Here is a 21,878-nt window from a genome sequence, read left to right as displayed (position 1 = left end):
TGTCTTTTTAGTATAAATGATCAATGAATTATTGACTAGCTTTTGTGTCAGCGTATTTTGAAAATTAATTTTATAAATGACTAGTTGACTCGGCCAATGTTATTATACCATATAAATTATTTCTAGTGTAGAAATTTTTTGTCCAAAATTTAAAAATTAAAGTTAGGGGTAGACAACCCTTATCACTTAAGACGAATATGCATATCATTTCATAAAAATCGGTCAAGCCATTTCGGAGGAGTATGGTAACAAACATTGTGACACGAAAATTTTACAGATTAGATAATTTTATATATAGGACATAACTTTTTATGTGTGAAAAATTTTCCCCTTATATAAATTTGGCACAAGAAATGGTTTATTTATACTTGGATAGAAGCCATTTTATCTTACGATCTTAATGTTCGACTTTTGTTTAACTACAAACTGTTTGACTTCAGGTATGTGTGGAAAACAAAGTACTGGGATATTTGGAACAAATCCAGTGTCATTCTTGATTTCTTAATAGTATTTTAATTCATATCTAAACCCACAAGTTTATAATACTAAAAATTAACAAACATAATAAATTCACTAAAAAAAATTAATGTTTCGTACCAGAATTTTCTCATTCTGTTTACCAGAATTGGAGATTGAGATTAATTTTACCCAAAATGTGCAAGCTTGTATTTACGGTACACTATGTGTGACTAGATTTAGACAAGTACACAATAAGTTGTATTAATAATTTCGTAAATATGGAGAACTGACCGCCAATCTTCGCTAGTTGGAGAGGTACCTCAAGAAGAATAATTTCGTAACGCTCCAACAAAAGAATGGTATTAATAAAGATAATATTTTGTGTCATAATTTGTATTTAATTACAAAGCGCTTACTTTATAACACTTTTATTCTCTCTTATCCGGACTTGAGACATTTGATCTTCATCCATTTTTATACTAAATGAGAAAATATAAGGGAGCGTCGGCGGCTCAGGTGTTAAGCACTTGACTTGTAATCTGCAGTTCCTGGGTTAGAATCGAAAAACATATTGGTACATGGCGACCACCGTTCTCTGGGTCATTCCTTGGTCACCGTCATTCTCTGGGTTACAGGCGTGAGTTGTGTGTGTGAGAAAATAAGACTTGAAAGTTGGCCTTTGATATTGACATCTATCATACTCGTACAAATTTAGTATTTACCACTATCTTATTCAGAAATTTATAAGATAAAAAACATAGGTCACTTTCGCAACATTATTTGGGTCTTTTTTCAATAACTCATTAAGTATAGAAGATATAGAAATAAAGTGAACAATTTAGATCGCTTGCGTCATGCGGAAGATAGAAATTCAACAAAAATTCTAGTTTAGCTAATACTTGTGAGTCAACAATCAATATATTATAGGAAACAGCTGGTGCGGTTCTACATTATGAGTTGAATAAAAATTTGCCTTATTCAGAAAGCCATAACTAAAAAAAATACATTATTAAAAAACTGAAAAACCTTATTGACGTAAAAAAAAAGAAGAGATGAATTCGAACTCATTTTGACTGATTAATAATTTTTTTACTGTAACTGTCCATTGTAAATGTATACCTCATTTTAACATTAAATAAAGAAAGTCATTAAAACCTCATTTGAAAAGTTGTGTAACCTCATTGTGTAAAGAGGTTTAACTAATAACTGGAATAATCGAAGTGATTGATGGAAATTGATTACAAGGCTCTGTTTTATACATTACGCATACGACAAGAACGGATTACGAATTGTTCAAGAGAAGCCTAGATCCCTGCTGTATGTGAAAATAACATTATGATGATATTACTTCAGTGTCGTATTACTTTATAGTTTCATTTATCCACCACATGAGCTAATACCAGCCAATATAATCCAGAAATATTCGCGTGTGAACAGACCATTTCGACGTCCCACAAAATTTATCGTACTTATGAATTTCACGAGATGGCGCTAATCATACAAAGTTTGAATTATTATTGTTTACTTTGACATTAAATCTACCTTAGTAATTAGGTAGATTTAATGTCACGTGGTCACCGTTGTCATAGCAATAAATCTGTCATTTTATATGTCGATAAAACTTAGGATAAGATTGCCAATTACTTAATTAGTTAGCAGAGGCAAGCCGCTACTTTATTGTGTTATTTTGAGATTGGTTCTTGTTCTTGTTCAACTCGAGATTACATTGAGCCTTAGATATAAGACAATATTTACGCAAAAGTGTCATAAATATTGATAAAATCCCATATCAAAATAAAATTCTACATAATAACCTATAATAACAGTTCATAAATTTTAATAGTAATTTGCTGCTGCTTAAGTTTGTAACGTTTATAAATAATATAAAGCTTTTTATTATCGCTATGTTGAACTTTTGGTCGCGGTGTGAAACATGAAATTTTAACATTGAATAAAGTTTCAGTAAATTTACTTGCTTACTTCATATCTCGGGGAACCAGATACATTATGCGGTAACTTATAACACTACAAAAATTACAGTTTAGTAAAATTATCCCCAAAAGCCAGTGTTGTTGACTTTTATTTTATCCTAACAAAGCATAAAATATAATATGTCTGTAACCCTTACCCTTTCTACAGTATTTCAGTGGGCCTAGCACAAATATTTGTGATAAGCGCCATAGTATTGTCGTTCAAAATTTTTTTATTAAAATTTATGTAGCGCCTGTATAGGACGTAAAGTAACGTAAGGACTTGAACGGTGAAAATGATTATAGACTATTACAGCCTTTAGTTATATCAATTTGAATCATCAAATGAGAACTACTTAGTTTCGTTAGCATCAATTGAAAATGTATCACAATTGTTACCATATCCTTATGCCAGCTCGAAAACTCTATTTAAATGTAAATATATATCTTGAAATGTAGATTGTACTTCAACGTGAGCGCTTCTATAATTTCACGTAACAAAGTGGAAAAAATACAGAAAAGAAGTAGATTCGAAAAAACCCAATTGTATAGTAGAGCCCTCAATTTACATATGAGATAGGAAGTGTAAAGGCAACCGTATAAATAGAGAAGATTTATATTATTTTGGAACCTCTACGCAAACACCTGTATAAAATAATACCTCTCATACTTCTCTGTGAAAAATTACTTTAAAAATGAGTTAACAAATAATTTTGAATTTTACTTATAATTCAAAAGTAAATGTTACGACGATGCATTGATTTTGAATAAAGTTTCTATATAAGTAAAATGCTGGTTAAAACTTCTAAGTCTAAGTGGATTACATTAGCTGATGAAAATGTACGGTGAGGGAAAGTGGAGAGAGAAGTTTCTTAGCTTAACTTACATAAACACTACACATAATAAGACAAACTAAAGTGACGCGCCCTTCCGTTGTCCTCGGCATACATACAATTAAAGGAATTATAACCCTACTGATGATTTAAATATTATTGTGGATCCGTACCATGAGTAAGAAAGAAGAATGATATAAAGAAATTATTGAGATGGTTTACTGATGAAGAACACACGTTTACATGGGAAAATTTATTCTTGAAAAAAAAAAAAAATGCTTGACACATGTCAGACGTACACTCTTATAAAACTAAAACAGCCAGTGCACATCTCAGCGTCTAAGCAGATTATACTACTCCAACACGCCCCCTTTAATCTGCATTATCTACGAGCCCTAAACCTTTTACGCAAAACAAATGTTTGGATATTGGCAAAGCTTTAGTAAAGATGTCAGCTATCATTAAATCCGTTGACAGATGCCTTAAGGTTAAATATTTTTCCTTCATAACACTACGTACAAAGTGAAATTTAATATCGATATGTTTGCTTCTGTTATGAAATTTGTGATCTTCAGCCAAACAAATCGCACCTCTATTGTCAACATGCATCACCACTTTAGCAAGTTCATCCAAACCTACTTCAGTTAATAAACTATTCAAATATATACTCTCTTTCATAGATTCTGCCAGGCTCACGTATTCAGCTTCCGTCGACGATGTAGCTACCGATTTCTGTTTTTGCGATTTCCAAGATATCGCAGCGTTGCTAAGTATAAACACATATCCAGAATATGAACATCTATCAATCAAGCAATTGCCCCAATCTGCATCACTAAAACCATATAAAGATTTGCCAGATTTCTTATAAAATAAAGAATGGTTTATAGTTTTCTTCAAATATCTCAGCACACGTTTTGCACATATCCAGTGTAACTTACTTGGATTTTCCGTAAACTGAGCAAGTTTCGATATCGTATGGCAAATGTCTGGCCTCGTTCCAATACCTAGATACATAAGAGAACCAATGAGTTCTCTGTAAGGCCATGACTGTTGATGCGTTACATCGACACTTTTTGTAAATTTCATGCCAACTTCAAGTGGCGTCGATACAATATTGCAATATTCCATGTCGAATTTCTGCAAAACTTCTTTTATATATTTACTTTGAGAAAGCTTTACACCATCATCACATTTTTCGATTTCTAAGCCCAGACAATACTTTGCTTCTCCGAAATCTTTTAAGTCAAAATCTGTTGCTAACTCCCTTTTAAACTGTAGAATCAATTGCCGATCTTTACAGCTTATAAGGATATCATCCACATATATAGTCACCAGAAGTAATAGACCATCTTCATTTTTCTTATAATATAAACAAGGCTCATTAAGTGTAGGTTTCATTCCCATTTTCTCTAATTTTTCATTTAAACGTATGTACCACTGTCGTCCGGATTGTTTTAATCCATACAAAGACCTTTTCAGTATACATATATTACCACCACCTTGTAGATCCTTCAACACCCTTTTTGCCCGCATCACAATATATTCATCTATACTATCATTTTCTATAATATGTTTTAAAGTTTTCTCTAAATATTCTGGAATTCTCATGTAAATTTCCTCATCAAGCATTCCATTTAAGTACGCTGTGTTAATATCCATTTGATGTATTTCCATATTAAATTCAGCAGCAAGAGCACACAATAACCTTATAGTTTGAAGTCTAGCTACCGGAGCGTACGTTTGGAAATAATTTACACCATATCGTTGGTTATAACCTTTGGCTACAAGTCTTGCCTTTTTCTTTTCACTACCATCAATGTTCTGTTTCTTTGTTAAAACATAACGACATCCTACAACATCACAGTTGTCAGGCTTCAAAACAATATCAAAAGTATTATTTTTAATTAGACTTTGAACTTCTGACGAAATGGCTTCCATCCAACCTTCGCGTTCGTCACCCGTTAAAGCTTCATCTATAGATATTTCTATAGCTCCAGCAAAATGTTCATTTTCATAAAGCCTTTGACTGTCTTCTTGATCATATTGAGTTGTTGTATTTTCTGTCATTTCATTTTGATTGACTTCTTGACTTGTTTCTCTAACATTATATAACTTCTTAGGCCTTCCACGTTGACCTCTTTGTATTTTCGGTCTTCCAGGCATTCTTTTTAAAATAATCTCATTTGTTCCACCAGTTGCATTTTCACTTGCATCGCCATTGTCATTGTTATCATTTATGTTATTTTCATGTACAATTTCAATGTCATCACATATCGTATCTTTATCAAATACTATATCAACGATCGATTCATCACTTGATTTCTTATCCTTTTCGATAATCTCATTTCCATCCACATTGCTTTCTTTACTTCTGCAAATTTCATGGATTTTGGTAATATGATTTTCTTGGAATTTCACGTCTCGTGCAATAACAACTTTATGTTCATCTGGTATCCATATTCGATATCCTTTAGAAGTTCGTGGGTATCCCACCATTATGCCTTCTCGAGCACGTGCGACAAACTTATCTTTATTAGACGTCTTGTCTAAAACAAAACATTTAGAACCAAAACATCGCATGTACTCAATATTAGCTGGTTTTCCATACCACTTGTTATACGGCGTGTCACCATTAAAAGTATTCGTCGGACAGCGATTTCTAATATGACAGGCCGTTGCCACAGCTTCAGCCCAAAAACAACTAGACAGTCCCGAAGATAACAACATGCATCTCGCCATCTCTGTGAGAGTACGATTCATACGCTCACTTACAGAATTCATTTGAGGTGTATGTGCTACCGTCAAACGACGTTGAATTCCTTCTGTCCTTAGAAAATTGTCGAATTCTTTGTTGCAGTATTCGCCACCGTTGTCAGACTGAAGAGCTTTAATTTTCATACTAGATTGTTTTTCAATAAAAGTTTTATACGTTTTAAACGCGTTCAATACTTCACTTTTCTTACTGAGCAAGTACACTTCACACCAACGTGTACTGTCATCTATAAAAGTAACGAAGTACTTTGCTCCACCTAGAGATTCGGTTCTCATTGGTCCAACCACGTCCGAATGGACAATCATTAATTTAGTGTTACATGGGCCTTTCGTCTTCAAGAACGGTAGTGCAGTCATTTTTCCTTTCGTACATGTTTCACAGTCATATAATACATTCATGTCCTCTGTCTTAACATCAAATCCGTAAGTATTCAGTAATTTCATAAGATCTCGTGCATTTAAATGACCCATACGCTCATGCCACAAACGTACATCCACATTCATAGCAACTAACGCGTCATTCATTCTATTTTTCACTTCTCTCACTCTGTATAAGTTACCCACACGATCAGCTGTCATTTTGACAACGCCCTTGTTATCAGTGACATAAGCGACATCACGTTTAAAAAGAACATTATGACCATTTTCAGTAATTTTAGCAACTGAAATTAAATTACTTCTTAAATTGGGAACGTACAAAGTATCGCGAAGCAGAATTTGACGTTTGTCTCGATCATTCGAAGCTACGAAATTAATATCACCCTTACCTTTGACATCTGTCGACAGATTACTAGCTAAGTTTAATTTTGCAGTATACGGAAAAACCCCTTTAACAAAAATTTCAGGATCTTTGCAGAGATGAGATGTGCACCCACTATCTAAAATAAAAGAATTGCTTATTAAATTATTTGGTAAACCATTACAATTAAACGTTTCATAATTGTTTTGTTGTCCAGTTACACATCCTATCTCATAGTTTTTTCTTCTTTATTTTGCAATCACTAGCTTTGTGACCATAATTATGACATTTGAAACATTTGTACTTGAATGTACCACCGGAATTAGATAAGGTATTGACGTTCTTGAATGACTTATTTCTCGTCCCATTTCTCTTAGCATACATAGCTCCTTGTATTTCAATAGAATTATTACTCTGTCGCCTCGAGCTATCCTCTTCTAAAATTTTTATTTTTAATATTTCCACCGGAGGTAAATCATCGCGGGATTCCATTGCGCATCTAAAGTTATCGTAACTTGCTGGTAAACTATATAACAATAATATTGATAACAAATCTCTATGTATTTCGATTCCAATATCACTTAGTTTATCTACAGCGTCCATGAATTTTGAAATGTGTTCACGCACATCCTCGCCCTCTTGCATACGATGTAATGTTAACTGTTTCAATAAAATTGCTTTACGTGCAGGTCCTTTCGATGCATATATAGACTCGAGTTTCAACCACACCTCTCGTGCAGTTATGCACCCTCTTACGTGCTTTAACTCACTCGGACTAATTGACAAAATCAGATCTGCCTTCGCTTTTTCATCTGCAGCTAACCAATCATCTAATAATTTTTCATTACCTGGTGTTGAACACGGTCTCACATTTTTCCCACTTACGTATTGCCAACCTTCCGTCTTCGTTAACAATGCTTGAACTTGTATTTTCCACGTTTCATAATTCTCTTTATTCAGTAACTCTATTCGCACTGATTGAGCCGTCATTATGAAACGTGGAAAATACAAGTACTGGGCCCATAACCTGATAATATTGCGTTTCTGGGCCCATAACCTGATAATATTGCGTTTCTGGGCCCATAACCTGATGAAGAACACACGTTTACATGGGAAAATTTATTCTTGAAAAAAAAAAAAAATGCTTGACACATGTCAGACGTACACTCTTATAAAACTAAAACAGCCAGTGCACATCTCAGCGTCTAAGCAGATTATACTACTCCAACATTTACTACCATAATCGAATGGCAGGATTCAAACCCTCGACCACTTGGACGGAAATCCGTACCCTTGGCAATATAGCTAGGCGCTGACAATGGCGCTTTTAGAAATTTTAAAATAAATTTACTCGGCATCTTCTACATTGGATTTAATTTTTGGCAGCGCCGGTTTTCATTGAACAAATGCAAAATTTAAGTATTATGAAAATACCCCGCTTTGGTTGAAATATTATGAAATACTAGCTTTTGCCCGCGACTTCGTCTGCGTGGAATTATAAAAAAATATCTGTAGCCTATTTGTTCTTCCAGACTATGCTCTACATCTGTGTCAAATTTTATCGAGATCCGTTAAGCGGTTTTCGAGATATAGTAACAAACATACATCTATCCAAACTTTCGTATTTATGTAACTGCGTTAGTCATGAAATCTCTTGATAAGAATGACGCCATAAGAGTGTATCTCGGAACCCAAGCCATCGAACTATCACCACAGCAAAGACCGGACATTGTGCACTAAACTTTTTCTAAAAGTCTCGCGTCACTGTTTTGATATGTAATAAAACATTTTACAAAATTTTAATACGATCCCTCTATTATTAAAAAGTGTTATAAAATAAAATTAATACAACAAAAATATGAAATGAAATAAAATATATAAACATATACACATAGAAATTATCGACGTTATCAACATGTTATATTCTATCCAAATAATGTTTTTCAAATCGTATAACATTTTTTACTCACTATTTATTTAACTATCGGCAAAGTTAATTACTTAAATTGAAACTAATTATCTTGACATGACATACTTTTGTCCATTTATTAGCTCTACTTGATATGCGCTTTTCATTATTCATTAACAGATAGTAGTTGCTACTGTTAATAAGCAGAATATTGTCGGAGGTAAAGTAGACGTGGGTAGGATATTTAAATCTCTTTGCACCGACACTGCTTAACACAATATTGAATAAAAGTAATTAAGATTAATGTGTATTTTATTATTACGTTAAAAAATGGTGTTTCATTTATTATCGCCGGTCTTCTTTTGTTTTTTCTCTTTCCAAAGGCTCAAATCCACTGAAGGTAAGGAATCGCATGGAACTATTTTATTCCTGAAAAATTAAATAAAATTGTAAACCAGAGCAAGTCACCGTTTTATTTAACTTGAGGTAGTTGTATAATCTTACGAAAACTGTTTAAGAAGAGTGTCTTTTGACTTTAAACAAACTTACTTTGGAGACACCAGTTCGAATGCTCTGGGCTGCATACTCTTTATATTTATTCCATTATCACAAACTAGACGAGCCAGAGAAGATCCTTTGCGAATTGTAGCTAGTTGACCTGTTAAAGTTTGTTCATGTTTTATAATAATTAGAGTTAATACGATATTTGGATAGATAAAGTAGGTATTTTTTTCTATAAACGTTTTTATCACTTCTACATTGGTTTTTCAGTCATCTGAAACAGAACTCCGAAACAGACTGCATTTTGCATTTAAAATATATGATTTTATATTTTTGTCACTTTGATATTAACAAGATTAATTTGAGTATTTTTTTTTTATAAAGTAACACTTACTCGGTGTAAAAGCGATATTCTTATTGTTTCCATTCTCATAAAAGAATCTATCTCCGGTACGAATTTTGTAGAACTGTATCAGCGAAATGCATAGATAAGTGGGCCCCATTAGTGCGCCGCGGGCATGCTTCTCTAATGCCCCACCCACGGTAAGGTCTATGTCATCTACTAATTTATATAATGATTTCAGCTTTTTTATATTCTGTGAAGTATAAAAATATAAGCTTGTTTTACTTCAGAACTTAATGTATCTATTTAAAAATTAAATGTTTTTCCATACTTACAGATTTGGAAATATATTCGCTCAAGTCATCAAACGTCTTCGGCACGGAAAGTCCGCAGTAGCGTCTAAGAGCGACGTAGCTCGCGAGACGATGGTCTCGACCGCGTTGGATGTCGATAGCTCGTAGATCACTACCTTTAGTACTATTGCCTCTGCATAATTGATAAATAATAACGATCAAGTCACTAAACAAGTCAGGCTCTTTTTATAATTAAAATTGATAGACGATACAATCAAATCATGCTTTTTCCTCAGAGTTATATCGTGGTTAAGAATGGATGAATTCTGTTCAGCATATAGTGAAAAGAAAAGAAATACGGAGTATTTTAACCTTTGAACTTTTACCTAAAAAGATATTGAGTAGTTTCTTCATCAAAATATTGGTCAGCTTTATCTTCAGGTTGATAGGATAAGCCTCTTGCTAGGCCATCAAAAGCATCGGGTTCTTCGATTACAGAAGGGCGATTATACCAGTCGCTTAATCTTAGGGTACGCTCCAAATTGCGGTTTTCTTTCACAATACTAAAAAATAAAACAAATTTAAGCAAACATAATTAATGAAATTCCATTACTGCTATGTACTCTTTTAAGTATGGACATTATTAAAACTTCAAACTTTCGTGGTTTTTACTAATATAATGTTCGTAAGAAACGGGATTCTTACCACAATTAGGTTGACTCAGTCAACCCGTGAACATGGCGCATGCAACTGTGCCGAAATATCGGGAGCCCAAACAGCCTAATCGTGGTAAGAATCCCGTTTCTTACGAACATTATATTATTAAAACTGGCTGCAAATTTGGTCGTGGTTTTAAGGGCTTCGTCAAAGGAGAAATATGAATAAATGATCTATTATGTTAAGATTACTGTGATGATGTATTAATAATGCTGACGTCATTTGTTTGATAATCATTAGCCTTAATAACTATCTCTCTAGAGTCGGTCTCTTATGGTTGAGGATCGTGGTCAGTATCAGGGTTAGTTCTGGAGTAAATGATTTCTTTTCACCGACTGCGATCCAGCGTGTCCCTCATGACTGCGTAGAAATTACATTATTAACAATATGACATTTATAATATGATTCTTATGGCTAATTCTAACGTTATCAAGATGTTACTTACTCCAGTCTCCCTCGTATTAGGGTATGAAAGTATCTGAACGCAGCGGTAGTAAATTCATTTGTTATGCCTGCACTTATCTCATTGTTATAATCATTTATATAATCTGTAGGATCTTCGTAAATTATTTTATTCTCTAGCATATTATCTCGACCTGTTAAAACATTGATGATTTTTGTATTTGCTTATATTTTATTATATTTATTATAATAATATTTAATATTCTGATCTTTTGTTCGAGTAATCCAACCGTCAAATACAAATTATAACGACATCTATGGATTGAAGGCAAATGCTTTCCTAACATTTCTTATTTCATTTATTTAGACAGCCTAAAACCCTGAAGCATTTCATAAAGCTTATTTTAAGAATACTAACCTAGTAATATAGGAAGAAATTCATAGTAGTTGATTTGTTGATACATGGCTATAATAATGCGTCGTGTTTCCTGGAAAATTTTGTCGTCGTCCCAACGTCCATTCATCTGTGATAGTGTATCCGCTTTGCGATTGTGTTCCTTTAACAACATGGTTTGTAAGACCGCTAGTTCCGGATTTTGGTTAATTCTAGGATCCCCTGGATGAATGACAATTATATTAGATAGCAAGAAAGCAATAGCTGTTCAGGGCTAATGTTAGGTGAGACATATTTAAAACTTTTTAAAACCGATAAAAGTGTCAAAAGTTTGTGAATATTTATAATTCTTATCATAATTTTTACTTAGCTGCATGGCATGCTGAGCGTAAAACTGTAACTTTTCTGTAATCATTATACTTTTTTATATGGGAAGGGAACAGTAGATCGCCTAATGTTAATTGATCCTACGCCTATGAACACCCGCAATAGCAGAGGAACCGCAGATGCGTTACCGGCCTTTACTTATTTCTTACCAGCTACATAGCAAGTATCGTTAGCAGGTATGGAAGGTGTGCATGTTTCTTGCGCATTTGCAGCCTGAGGAGGCCATACGCCTCCGTTGCGCTCTACAGTTAGCATACGACCTCCTTTGCCTTCTCGCAATGATTTTGATTGATTGTCACTAACTCCGTATATCAGCGAAAGATCCAAATAACATGTGTTTTCATTGATCTAAAACAGATAATTCATAACTATGTCGGTACGATCATAATTCTGTCGATAAACATATAAAAAATATTACCGTCAATAATCATACTATCGTTGACTTTACGTAGTGTTGTTAATTTATATGTATGTATATTAGTTTGTGTGTCGAAATGAATAATTGGATTCTAACGAATTCTCATTGCGTTTGATAAAAAATTAATGATTACATATGGTTATGGAGCATACGATTCATGATATCACTGTATATCCATTCGTAGTAAAGCAAAAAGAATAAATGGTAAGCAATGTCAGATTTACAATGGTTGTCGAGCAATGTTCCGAAGAATTCTGTTGATTTTCCATCGGCAAATTTCTTTGTAATATAAATGTAACACAAAAATTGTTTGTTATACCGGGTAAGAAGGAGCTCCCGCCGCTGTGCAACCTGTATCGTTTGTAGTAACAGTTCTGACAAAATCAAAGCATTGTCTTGCGTCCGCGCTATAAGAATTCTTTGTGCGCGGTATTGGTATCGCAGCGCAAAAACGATTGCTATCAGATTCTGATGTATACTGGCCTTCATTGTTACAGCAAGTTGGGCTGGGGGTGTCTACAAGAAAAAAATAATAATATTCAAATGAATAATTTATGTTCCTTTTATTCTAGTACGTAAAGAAGAAGATGAAGGTAAATACGTACCAATAATAGAAGTACTAGCTGTCAAAGAAATATCATGAGCTAAGATTTGTCCCCACTGCATTGTGTTGAGCGTCCATTTAGGGTCAAGATAATTTTTTGAAGGAAAAATTTTAAGCGATGTTTCTCTCGGGTTCGGTAACAAATTTCCTTGTGCAGAAATATTTATACCTAAAGTGTACAAAAATTACATTTTAGCAGTTATTATTTTAGCTACCTAAAAGCATGCAGTTTAGACTTTAGCGCTTCTTGGTTTATTTAAAAGCTCCTGGGTACGATTAGATTTCCTCAACCGTACTGAGTTTTAGGCTGCAATCTAGAACTATAATATAACATTTTTCTGGATCCTCGATTGATTTTTCGGGAATTTTTTGTATCCCTACTATAAAAAATATTTTGGGTGATGATTCTACTTACTATTTGGACGACCATCCCCTAATAGCATTGCGAAGGGTTCTCTAGTGGCACCCCAGGTGGAGTTCTGTAGATTGTTGCATGTACCATCTAATGAACGGTATCGAGATTCGCCACAAGATATCTTTTTACCACACGTCTGAACTATAATATTACTATCACTTATTGTTTTATCTGATGCTCGTATATTTCTATTTGTGTCTAGTAAACTGTAAAAGTAAATATGATAATGAAATGTAACAGTTGTTTTAAAGTAGAGGTTCACATTTTTACAGATACTCACCCAATATCGTTTAGGAAAGTTTCTAGACGTTTAATTAAAGTACGGTATAACTTTTCAATATTGCTATAAAGGACTAAAGATTTAATATTCATGAATTTATTTTAAAATACATATGTAGTCCAGATTACTGAGAAAATTATAGTCGATCTTGGAGATCGATCTGAAAATTATCTTAATTACTGTGAATAAAACTACTCTACTTACGAAGACATCGTATTATTATAGTTAGTTATAAATTTGAACAAAATAAATTAAAAAAAAATAGAAATATAGAACATAGTCTGGAAGAACACATAGGCTACTTATTAAGTTAGACAGCTAGTAATATCATAAATGTTTAGATGGTTGGATGGATGGATGTTTGAAGGTATCTCCAGAACTCAACAGATCTTAATGAAATTTGTCACAGATGTAGAACATAGTCTTGTGTCCCATGGGGTGATTATTTAGTTATTCTTTAACCGTTGCGCGGACAGAGTCGCGGTGGACAGCTAGTGGTTTATATTATATTGTTATAATTAGTGTATAATTATTTCACTGCACATTTATAACTTTGATTATTATTCTAACCTGGATTTATCTTCAGTCTTCGAAGAATCTGTAGCATTTACTGCCTGTGCAGACAAACTAGTCAATAATACAATATATATCACTATCTTCAACATTTTCTCTGGAAACAAAAGTTTACCAATTTTGCATATTACTATGAGGTGTAAATAAGATTCGCCAGTTATTGTAAAAAAAAATAATAAGGGATATATTAGAATCCTAAAAAGTAAACGTTAGTGGTTCCCTTTCTAATTATGGGCGTGTTAAGTTTTTGTTACATTCTTAGATGAACTCCGAAATGTTTTGGATAGAATTTTATTTTAAGAGTTTTTTTTTATATTACAAGGTGGAAAACGAGCAAGCGACCACATGAATTCGCCGAAATGGCGAATGGCGAAATGGCGAATTTAATATGGTATATTTTATATATTTAAAAAATCGTAGTTATAGTTTGAGAAGTTGATTCATGGACCTTACCTTATTTGTATGTTACAATTATTTAAATCGACATTACACTGTTTGTTTTACACAGTTACTCTACAGTTGCTGCAAACTAAAAGTACAAGTGTTTTTTATATATTCCGTAATGAATATTAATCGGAAGATAAATAAAGTTAATGAAAAACCGGTTTTTATTATTTGTAAAAAGCCCTATCAGAATGTTTTAAAACCGTAATTTTTCCATCACAAGTAATTTTTATGCATGTAAGATAATGCAATGATAGTAGTGATGAAATATTCAATTCCAAATAAACAACTTTGCAATAAACAAAGATACTTATGTATGAGGAAACTGGCAAATGTGTTGTTAACTAAAATTATGCAGTTTTAAAGTTTTTCATTGAAACATTAATATCTATAAAGTGAAAATTAAGTATTTTTTTTTGCAAAATTTAAGTTTGAAAAAATATTTGAGAATAGTTGAAGGATCCTGAATCTGAAACCGAAAACCCTTTTTTTGAACACTTTGAACACACACTTTTTGAACACTGAAAGTTCTTAGAAACTACACCAAATAATCATTTTTTTTTGATAAAGAAAGTTCATGTATTTTTGTAGGTTTTAAATTAGTATTGTAGCATTTTAGAATCTTGATGAGATGTGCTAACTTTTTTCTAATTAATCTCTTCTAATTTCATATGTAAGTACATAATTGTTGGTGGTAAATTGTTTTTGTTATATTAATTGTAAATTTCCACGGTAAGCACATATTGAGATAATTTTCTTCAATTAGAATGAAAATGTAAACCGTAACATCATTTGTAAAAGTAACCGAGAACTATAATAAGATTTTTTTTGTTTTGTGCTTGTATTAAATTGTTGTGATAGAAGACGTCCTACAAAAACTAAGGGGATAAAAATACGTAACCAACGTGTTTGTATAAGTTGTCCAAGTTTATCCCGTTTAGTTTTAATATATATTTAGATCTTAGAATCTTCGAAGGAACATTCAAATGTTTTCTGCTTAGACCTAAACTCTCTTTCTGTACCAAAGGCCGTTAGTAATAAAAATACTTAACACCTGTGCACCTTTAATTTCACAAGTAATAAATTGTGCAACTTGCCGGTTCTTATCTGAATCTTTATACAAAAACATAGCCATGTTTCGTTCAAAATTGAAAGAATATTTACGTGTTTCACGGCTATAGAATTATAGAGCATAGCAAAATGTGTTCAGCAAAACTAATTGGTAAGGAATAATTGTATATTTTACATAATCATTGATTACAATACTCTGCAACAAATCCTCCTTTAAGAAATTTCTTAATAAATACGGAGACTTTATTTCCCTCGGTATATTTCTATTACTAGATTTTTTGTAGCACGTCTAGATTTTTTGATCATGTTAAAAAAATTTATTTCTTTGTTTACTTTAAATTTTTTGAAAACATTTTTATCGACACATTGGAAAATAAAATAAAATCATCGTGACTAAAGGTGAGTAACAAATTGAAGTGAGGAAAAAGTGACAGCGGGATATGGGTCTAATTTAGGTTACAAGATTTGTACAAATGATTTTTAGGTAATTTATATGTCAAAAAATAATAGCAATTTTACGTGACTGAAAAAGTGTTCCTTTATATTTTCAGTGTTTGCTTTGTCTTTTTACTCCGTCTACGTTGCATCTATTAAAATAGAAATCGATTCCGAAGATGTGTATAAATTTGTACAGAATTTTATGAATTTCGACGTATTTAGAAAATTTGCAATAGAAAATTACAGAGGTTTATTAAAAAGCGAATTTAAGAATCCGTATCACCCAGAAGACAACGTGCCCAATATTGAGAAGGTGACAGTTTCTTACGAAAAGGAAAACGAACTTTTAGACATGAAATTGGAGAGTGAAAACAAAATATTTTTGTCAGAACTATATAAAAATGATTCTGCTAACGATAGTTATTTTTCAAATCCTTACAAAAATCGTAAAATTATTAGCTCTATAGGGAGTACAACATTACAGTGGACTAACAGTGCAACGTTGTTACCTCTTTTTAAAAGAACATAATAATGTTTTTAAAATGTTAACAAAAATAATTTATTACATACATTTATTTTACATTTAAACATACTATAATACGTTTTACTTTAACCATTATATAAGAGTTAAAAAAAGTTCGGACGTGCGTTGAATTGGTTTTTACTTTGCAATGTAGCAGCTACATCCCATCATAATTTTTAATATGGTTACATTGATTTTGTTGACATGAATATCATCGTTTTCAGCATTATCCAATTCCCAGGTTTTACGAGTTCATTGGAGTATTTGTAGAAGAAGGTAATAAATATGAGACAGGATATAAACACTATTTTCTTTATACATTTTAAGTCTTTCGTGCAACTTTTATACACATAAGTACATTTGTAAGTAGAGCGACTACATATAGTCTCAATTTTATCTCTGTAGACAATAGTCATCATTCAAGCCAATGTGTACATAATACAAAAGATTTGGCATCTTCAAAACAGATCTCTGAACCCAAGAGTACATTTTTCACATTAAGAACACTTTCAGTGTACTAAGACTTTTATAAAGTCTAGGCGCCTAAGCCAAATTTTCCTTAGCTTATTTAGGCTTATGTATTTGTAGGTAGTCTTAGAATAAATATCAGGGGATTTTACATTAAAGTAGCTATATGTTAATTTAATTATGAAAATTAAGGAAATTAATCTAATCAACACGATAGTTCAGAATACATGGACCTAATTGAGGTAACATTTCGACCAAAGAATCGAAAACATATTTCTATTTATGTCTTTGTAAAGAGTATATTGAAGAAAAAGGTTAGTTAATTCCATATGCATTTAATTAAGGATCCTAATATGTAAATGAATTGAAAACTACTGTATATAAGTAATATGTACTAAAATGTAACCCTTTTACCAAATAATTTACCCACAACATCTAATATTCCTTAAACATGGAATAAATAAAGTACGCTGTTCACCAGTAGCCAGATACAAGATGTTTGATATAAATTCATCAGTATTTGGTCTTTATTAAAATTCCGTTGGGATGGCATTGTTCGTAATGTTTATTTAAGCAAGCACAGCTACTTGAATACATCTTGTTATTTCAAAAACCATTTATTCAAGGACTTCAATATTGAAATATTAGAAACAATTTAGCTATTATTTTGAAGAAATAAAGTTGAATTTATTTCTTCAAAATAATAGCTAAATTGAGGAATTTGCACGGGAAATTTAGTTCCGTGGACAGTTTATTGTTAAGTCTAGACACGCCGCAAGGCTGGGACTCGTTATTTTTTATTATCACAATATTAGTCTGCCTGGAATTTATGAAAGTTATAAATTGTTTCGAAAATAAACATAGATCATATCATCATTATCATCAACCTGCCCTTATCCCTATGGAGGTTCGGCACAGTATGTACTACTCCTCCATACATCTCTATCAGCCGTCATATCTGAATTTACCCCCTTCTTACGCATATCCTCTTTCACACAATTTTTAAGGTACAATATTGCTCTCAACTTTTCATGTTGTCGATGTTTTTGCCATACCTCTTTGTTAATTTTCACATGCTAACTTCAACTTAAAACTTCCGCCAACACAGAAATTCATTTCAGAATAATATCATTCTTTCTTTCATAATCCTTCCAAACATTAACAGAGCTATTTTTTTTTTGCAGAAAAGTAGTGTTGCTATTCTTCTATTAAATTGTTGTAATGGTTTTCTATTAAAAAAGTTCCTCAACAAATTTACTATTTAAGGAAAAAGGGAATAAATTTCATTCTTTATAACACTGGATTTAAAAAATAATCTTTATTTTAATTTTGGAAGCGTGTTAGATACTTCTTCACAAATTTTCCAAGGAAAACGAGCGTTAATATTGTAAATATTTCGCCATAAAAAATAAAGGAAAATAAAATAATTTAACATATTCTATGACATAGAGCGTTTTAAAGTATTTTCGGTCGACTCGTTGAACATTTTTGTTTGAGTTTAGTTGAAATTTTTAGAATACTTTAAGTAACTATAAGTTTGAAATAGTTACAACAATTTTAAATTGGTAAGAATTCGAGCGAAAATCGTGTAACAATTTTAGGGGTTCTGTAAAACAAAAAGACAATCTAATCTATTTGTTTTATTTCAAACCATATGAAGATAGTTCCATGAATATTAATGCAAAAGTTTAGAATTTTGGATGGATGAATGGATGTTTGTTAGAAGCCATCTTGAGGAGGACTGAACGGATTTCGATGAAAATTGGCATGGATGTTGAACAGAGTCTAGAAGAACACATAGGTTACTAATTCGGTTTCGTTTTCAGCGACAGCTATTATTTAATAAATAAAATAATCGAATGTCACTTTAAATGTCAGTTAACGACATGACAGTTAGGACGACTCTATTCCTTTTTATAACGCCTAAATCAAATTTCGGATCGTTTGTTTCAATTATCTTTCACGCTTCGTTTAGGTGGAGAAATTAGGTTATTTTGCCCAACTTGATACATGGGCTCGCATCTTTTCTGAGGGGAATTTTTTTTGTAAATTCGATTAAATACTGTTAAGTTAAGACTGCATATAGTTGCAAATTTCTTATTATGAATAGGAACAGAACATAGAGCAGTAATAATTATATAGTAAAAGATGCATTTTTTTAAAGTTACGTTCACAGTAAAACCATCAAGTTTGGATAATAAAAATACAGTTTCTGTATATAAAATGCTCGCCACGTAAACATTAGTAAATGGTTACGATTTTAGTTTAAAGCATCATTATTATTCTAGTTGTTTCATCAATTTTGGACTCTAAACCAAATAGGAGAGTGCCGCATGGTTATACAAAGAAATTCGTGATAAAATCTAAAAGACCAGAAATCACAAAAATAGTTATATTTTAAATACTTTGACATTATTTTAAATAACATTATATTACGACGAAATAAATATTCAAAGCGAAGGTTGCGATAAATCAAAAAGTAACTGCGCAGATGAAGACAAGAATATACATGATACAAAAAACATCCATCTCATTTTTTCTTTCCATTGTTAATACAATTCCTTCTTTACTTTATATTCATAAACAAAGTATCAAATTTAATTAGAAATCTTTTTGTCAAAAGGAATTAAGCCACAAAACGCGTTCAAAAAATACATTTCCATGTATCTGTTCATACGGCTAAGGTATTAAAACGCGACGCATTTTTTATCGCGCAGTGTTGCATTTTGGGCATAGGCGAAGGAAACAAGAGTGATTTTAAGCGTAAAAAAAAGCGCCCATACAAATGCAAAGCTATAAAATGACAATTTACCCGAATATTCTTTTATACTATTTCAGCTTGGTTTAATATAAGTTTATTAACTCTAGATCAGATAGTATTTTAATTAAATACAAAGAAAATATAAAATGAAAGTAAAACACGTATTAAAGGTGTAAAGGGATTTGTTGTGTAATTTTGGTACAAATATTACGAACGAAGTATCCGAGTGAGAGGATTTAGTATAACTTTTCCCCGATATTAGATTTTCTTACTAGTTCTTCATTCTTATTAATGTTCTTCGAAACATTAGACTTTGTTGAATCTTTCTTAATCCATCTTCTCAAAACTTGACTTCAAATAACTCAACAACTCACATTTTTTAAACTAAAATCTAGTTATGAAACCGATGCATTTAATTTTAAATAAAAAAAGATGCATTTATGTAATCAGATGCTTAAAAAATTCGTTTCTCGTTTATTTTCGGTTGTAGAGTTGTAAATGTCACGCACATTTAAGCAACACTTATGTAAGTTGAAATATAAGGCGCAACTTATCGCGATATCCCATCACATTCGAATAAGAATTCGTCGTTCGTTGCGAAAAAAAAAGCCTAAAGAATGTTTTCAAGGTAAATATAAAATTAAAATAACGTACAACCTTAAGATGTACCACAATTTATTGTGGCGTACTCATATTTTCACCTTTATACATATTTGTGCTAAATATATACTCGGGGAAATTTGTTACGAATTATAACGCAAACAGTAACCGCGAAATTACTTTAAAATTATTTTTTAAACATGTTTTTTTTTCAAGTAGAATGAAACGTAACGTACGTATGTCCTGGTACTTTCTTAGAGTTCTGGAGCTTGTGGTACCTTACTCATAAAGCGACAAATGTTTTCACGGGCAGCTGTACTTTATGAGGTCCTGGTACTTCCCTACAAGAGTCGACACATTAATGAAAAAAAGCTGTAAGAAAAAAAATATTGTTTCCATACTCTTAAACTAATGAACCAATCCCACAAATTGGTAGATTAATTAATAATTATGCTATAGAATCCAAGGATAAAAGAAAGTTAGATTGCCTATTAAGTAATACAATGGTGCATGTGGAAGCGGATAAAGGAATTAAGTGCTGGAGCTGAACTTCAATTGCCTCGCTTGTGAAGCTTTTGCACGCAAACTTCTGAAACAGCGCGATATAGCGTAATAAAATTATACAAACACTGATCGTTTAAAAAATTTAAAGCTACATATGCTTACAGTGATCCGATATTTTCTTATAATTCGTACATAAGAGATTAGACAACTGATAACTTAAAATATTCAAGTTTTTGACCAATAAGTTAATTATATTAGTTAAAAACGGTGTTTTACTTAATAATAAAAACAAGCGAAAGTGTTTGTGACTGAAACAACCCTTACTAAAGCCATTTTCCGCCATTATCAAATATATTTAAAACGTGCATCACAAATACACAAGAATTTGTTCTGAACTTTATTATGTTATAGATTGGTATAAAAAAACCATTTTAAAGCTAATTTAAACATGAACGTCATACATAAATCAAAACATACATCTTACAATTCAATAAATACTATAGAAAAATTAGTAATATGCATAATCTAAATTAGAAATAAAAGTTTTAAATTCTACTCACGTGGGATATTTCGGTAGGACGACCGGCATATTCTAAACTCGTAACACACTAAAACATCTATTTAAAACATGTTATCGCACATCCAAATGAAAAAGTAGAGATAACAAAATGTTTTTTTTTTCTGTTGGAAACTCACAGTAATGGAAAACAATATGCCAATTAAGGCTCGGCCGGGTCACATGCAAAATTATTTATAAAATCTATATGGCTATAGCTTCGCAGATTTTTGTAATTAAATACCGTATAATTAAAATTCAGAACGTGATAACATGTTTCAAAAAGTTGTTTTAATATATGGGACACTTTAATCAAGCGTTCAAATAAATAATAGCCTATTGTCGGCTACACAGTTAAAACTGAAATTTGAAAGTCACCGCGTTGCGTTAAATAGTGGTATATTATTGACTAACAATGAAAAACTTACCAAAATTTGATGTCAATTCCAAAATATCATGCAGGGTATTCTCAGCTCTGTCTCAACTAGTAAACTACACTACAAA

At 31.9% G+C, this 21,878-nt stretch overlaps 1 protein-coding gene across 3 annotated transcripts; it reads right to left on the bottom strand.

Annotated features, from left to right (window-relative positions):
• Nucleotides 1–8,883: 8,883 nt before the first annotated feature.
• LOC106718233 (peroxidase) lies at nucleotides 8,884–21,878 on the bottom strand. 3 transcript variants are annotated; one of them, XM_014512297.2, is made up of 13 exons: nucleotides 21,803–21,878; nucleotides 14,007–14,106; nucleotides 13,157–13,362; nucleotides 12,743–12,910; nucleotides 12,457–12,653; nucleotides 11,869–12,067; nucleotides 11,357–11,554; nucleotides 10,982–11,132; nucleotides 10,206–10,382; nucleotides 9,862–10,012; nucleotides 9,578–9,779; nucleotides 9,232–9,340; nucleotides 8,884–9,111 (listed from the first exon to the last, which is right to left on the bottom strand). In XM_014512297.2, the coding sequence occupies exons 2-13, from the start codon at nucleotides 14,099–14,101 to the stop codon at nucleotides 9,021–9,023; spliced, it is 1,944 nt and encodes a 647-aa protein (XP_014367783.2). In that variant the 5' UTR covers nucleotides 14,102–14,106; nucleotides 21,803–21,878; the 3' UTR covers nucleotides 8,884–9,020. The 3 variants fall into 3 exon arrangements, with proteins under 3 accessions (XP_014367783.2, XP_045535319.1, XP_045535320.1); XM_045679363.1 differs by lacking the exon at nucleotides 21,803–21,878 and adding an exon at nucleotides 21,379–21,446; XM_045679364.1 differs by lacking the exons at nucleotides 14,007–14,106; nucleotides 21,803–21,878 and adding an exon at nucleotides 13,437–13,494.

The sequence above is a fragment of the Papilio machaon genome, chromosome 9 (assembly GCF_912999745.1).
Source record: "Papilio machaon chromosome 9, ilPapMach1.1, whole genome shotgun sequence".
In the NCBI taxonomy this organism is placed as follows: Eukaryota; Metazoa; Arthropoda; class Insecta; order Lepidoptera; family Papilionidae; genus Papilio; species Papilio machaon.
This window is presented reverse-complemented; position numbering and strand designations above follow the sequence as displayed.

Excerpts from the sequence above, each read along its gene's own strand:
- LOC106718233 (XM_014512297.2), bottom strand. The coding sequence starts at position 14,101 with ATGTTGAAGATAGTGATATATATTGTATTATTGACTAGTTTGTCTGCA. Across the intron at positions 10,383-10,981 it reads CTAATACGAGGGAGACTGGA|TATTGTGAAAGAAAACCGCA; the intron begins GTAAGTAACATC and ends TTTATTTTTTAG. Across the intron at positions 9,780-9,861 it reads GCGAATATATTTCCAAATCT|AATATAAAAAAGCTGAAATC; the intron begins GTAAGTATGGAA and ends TATACTTCACAG.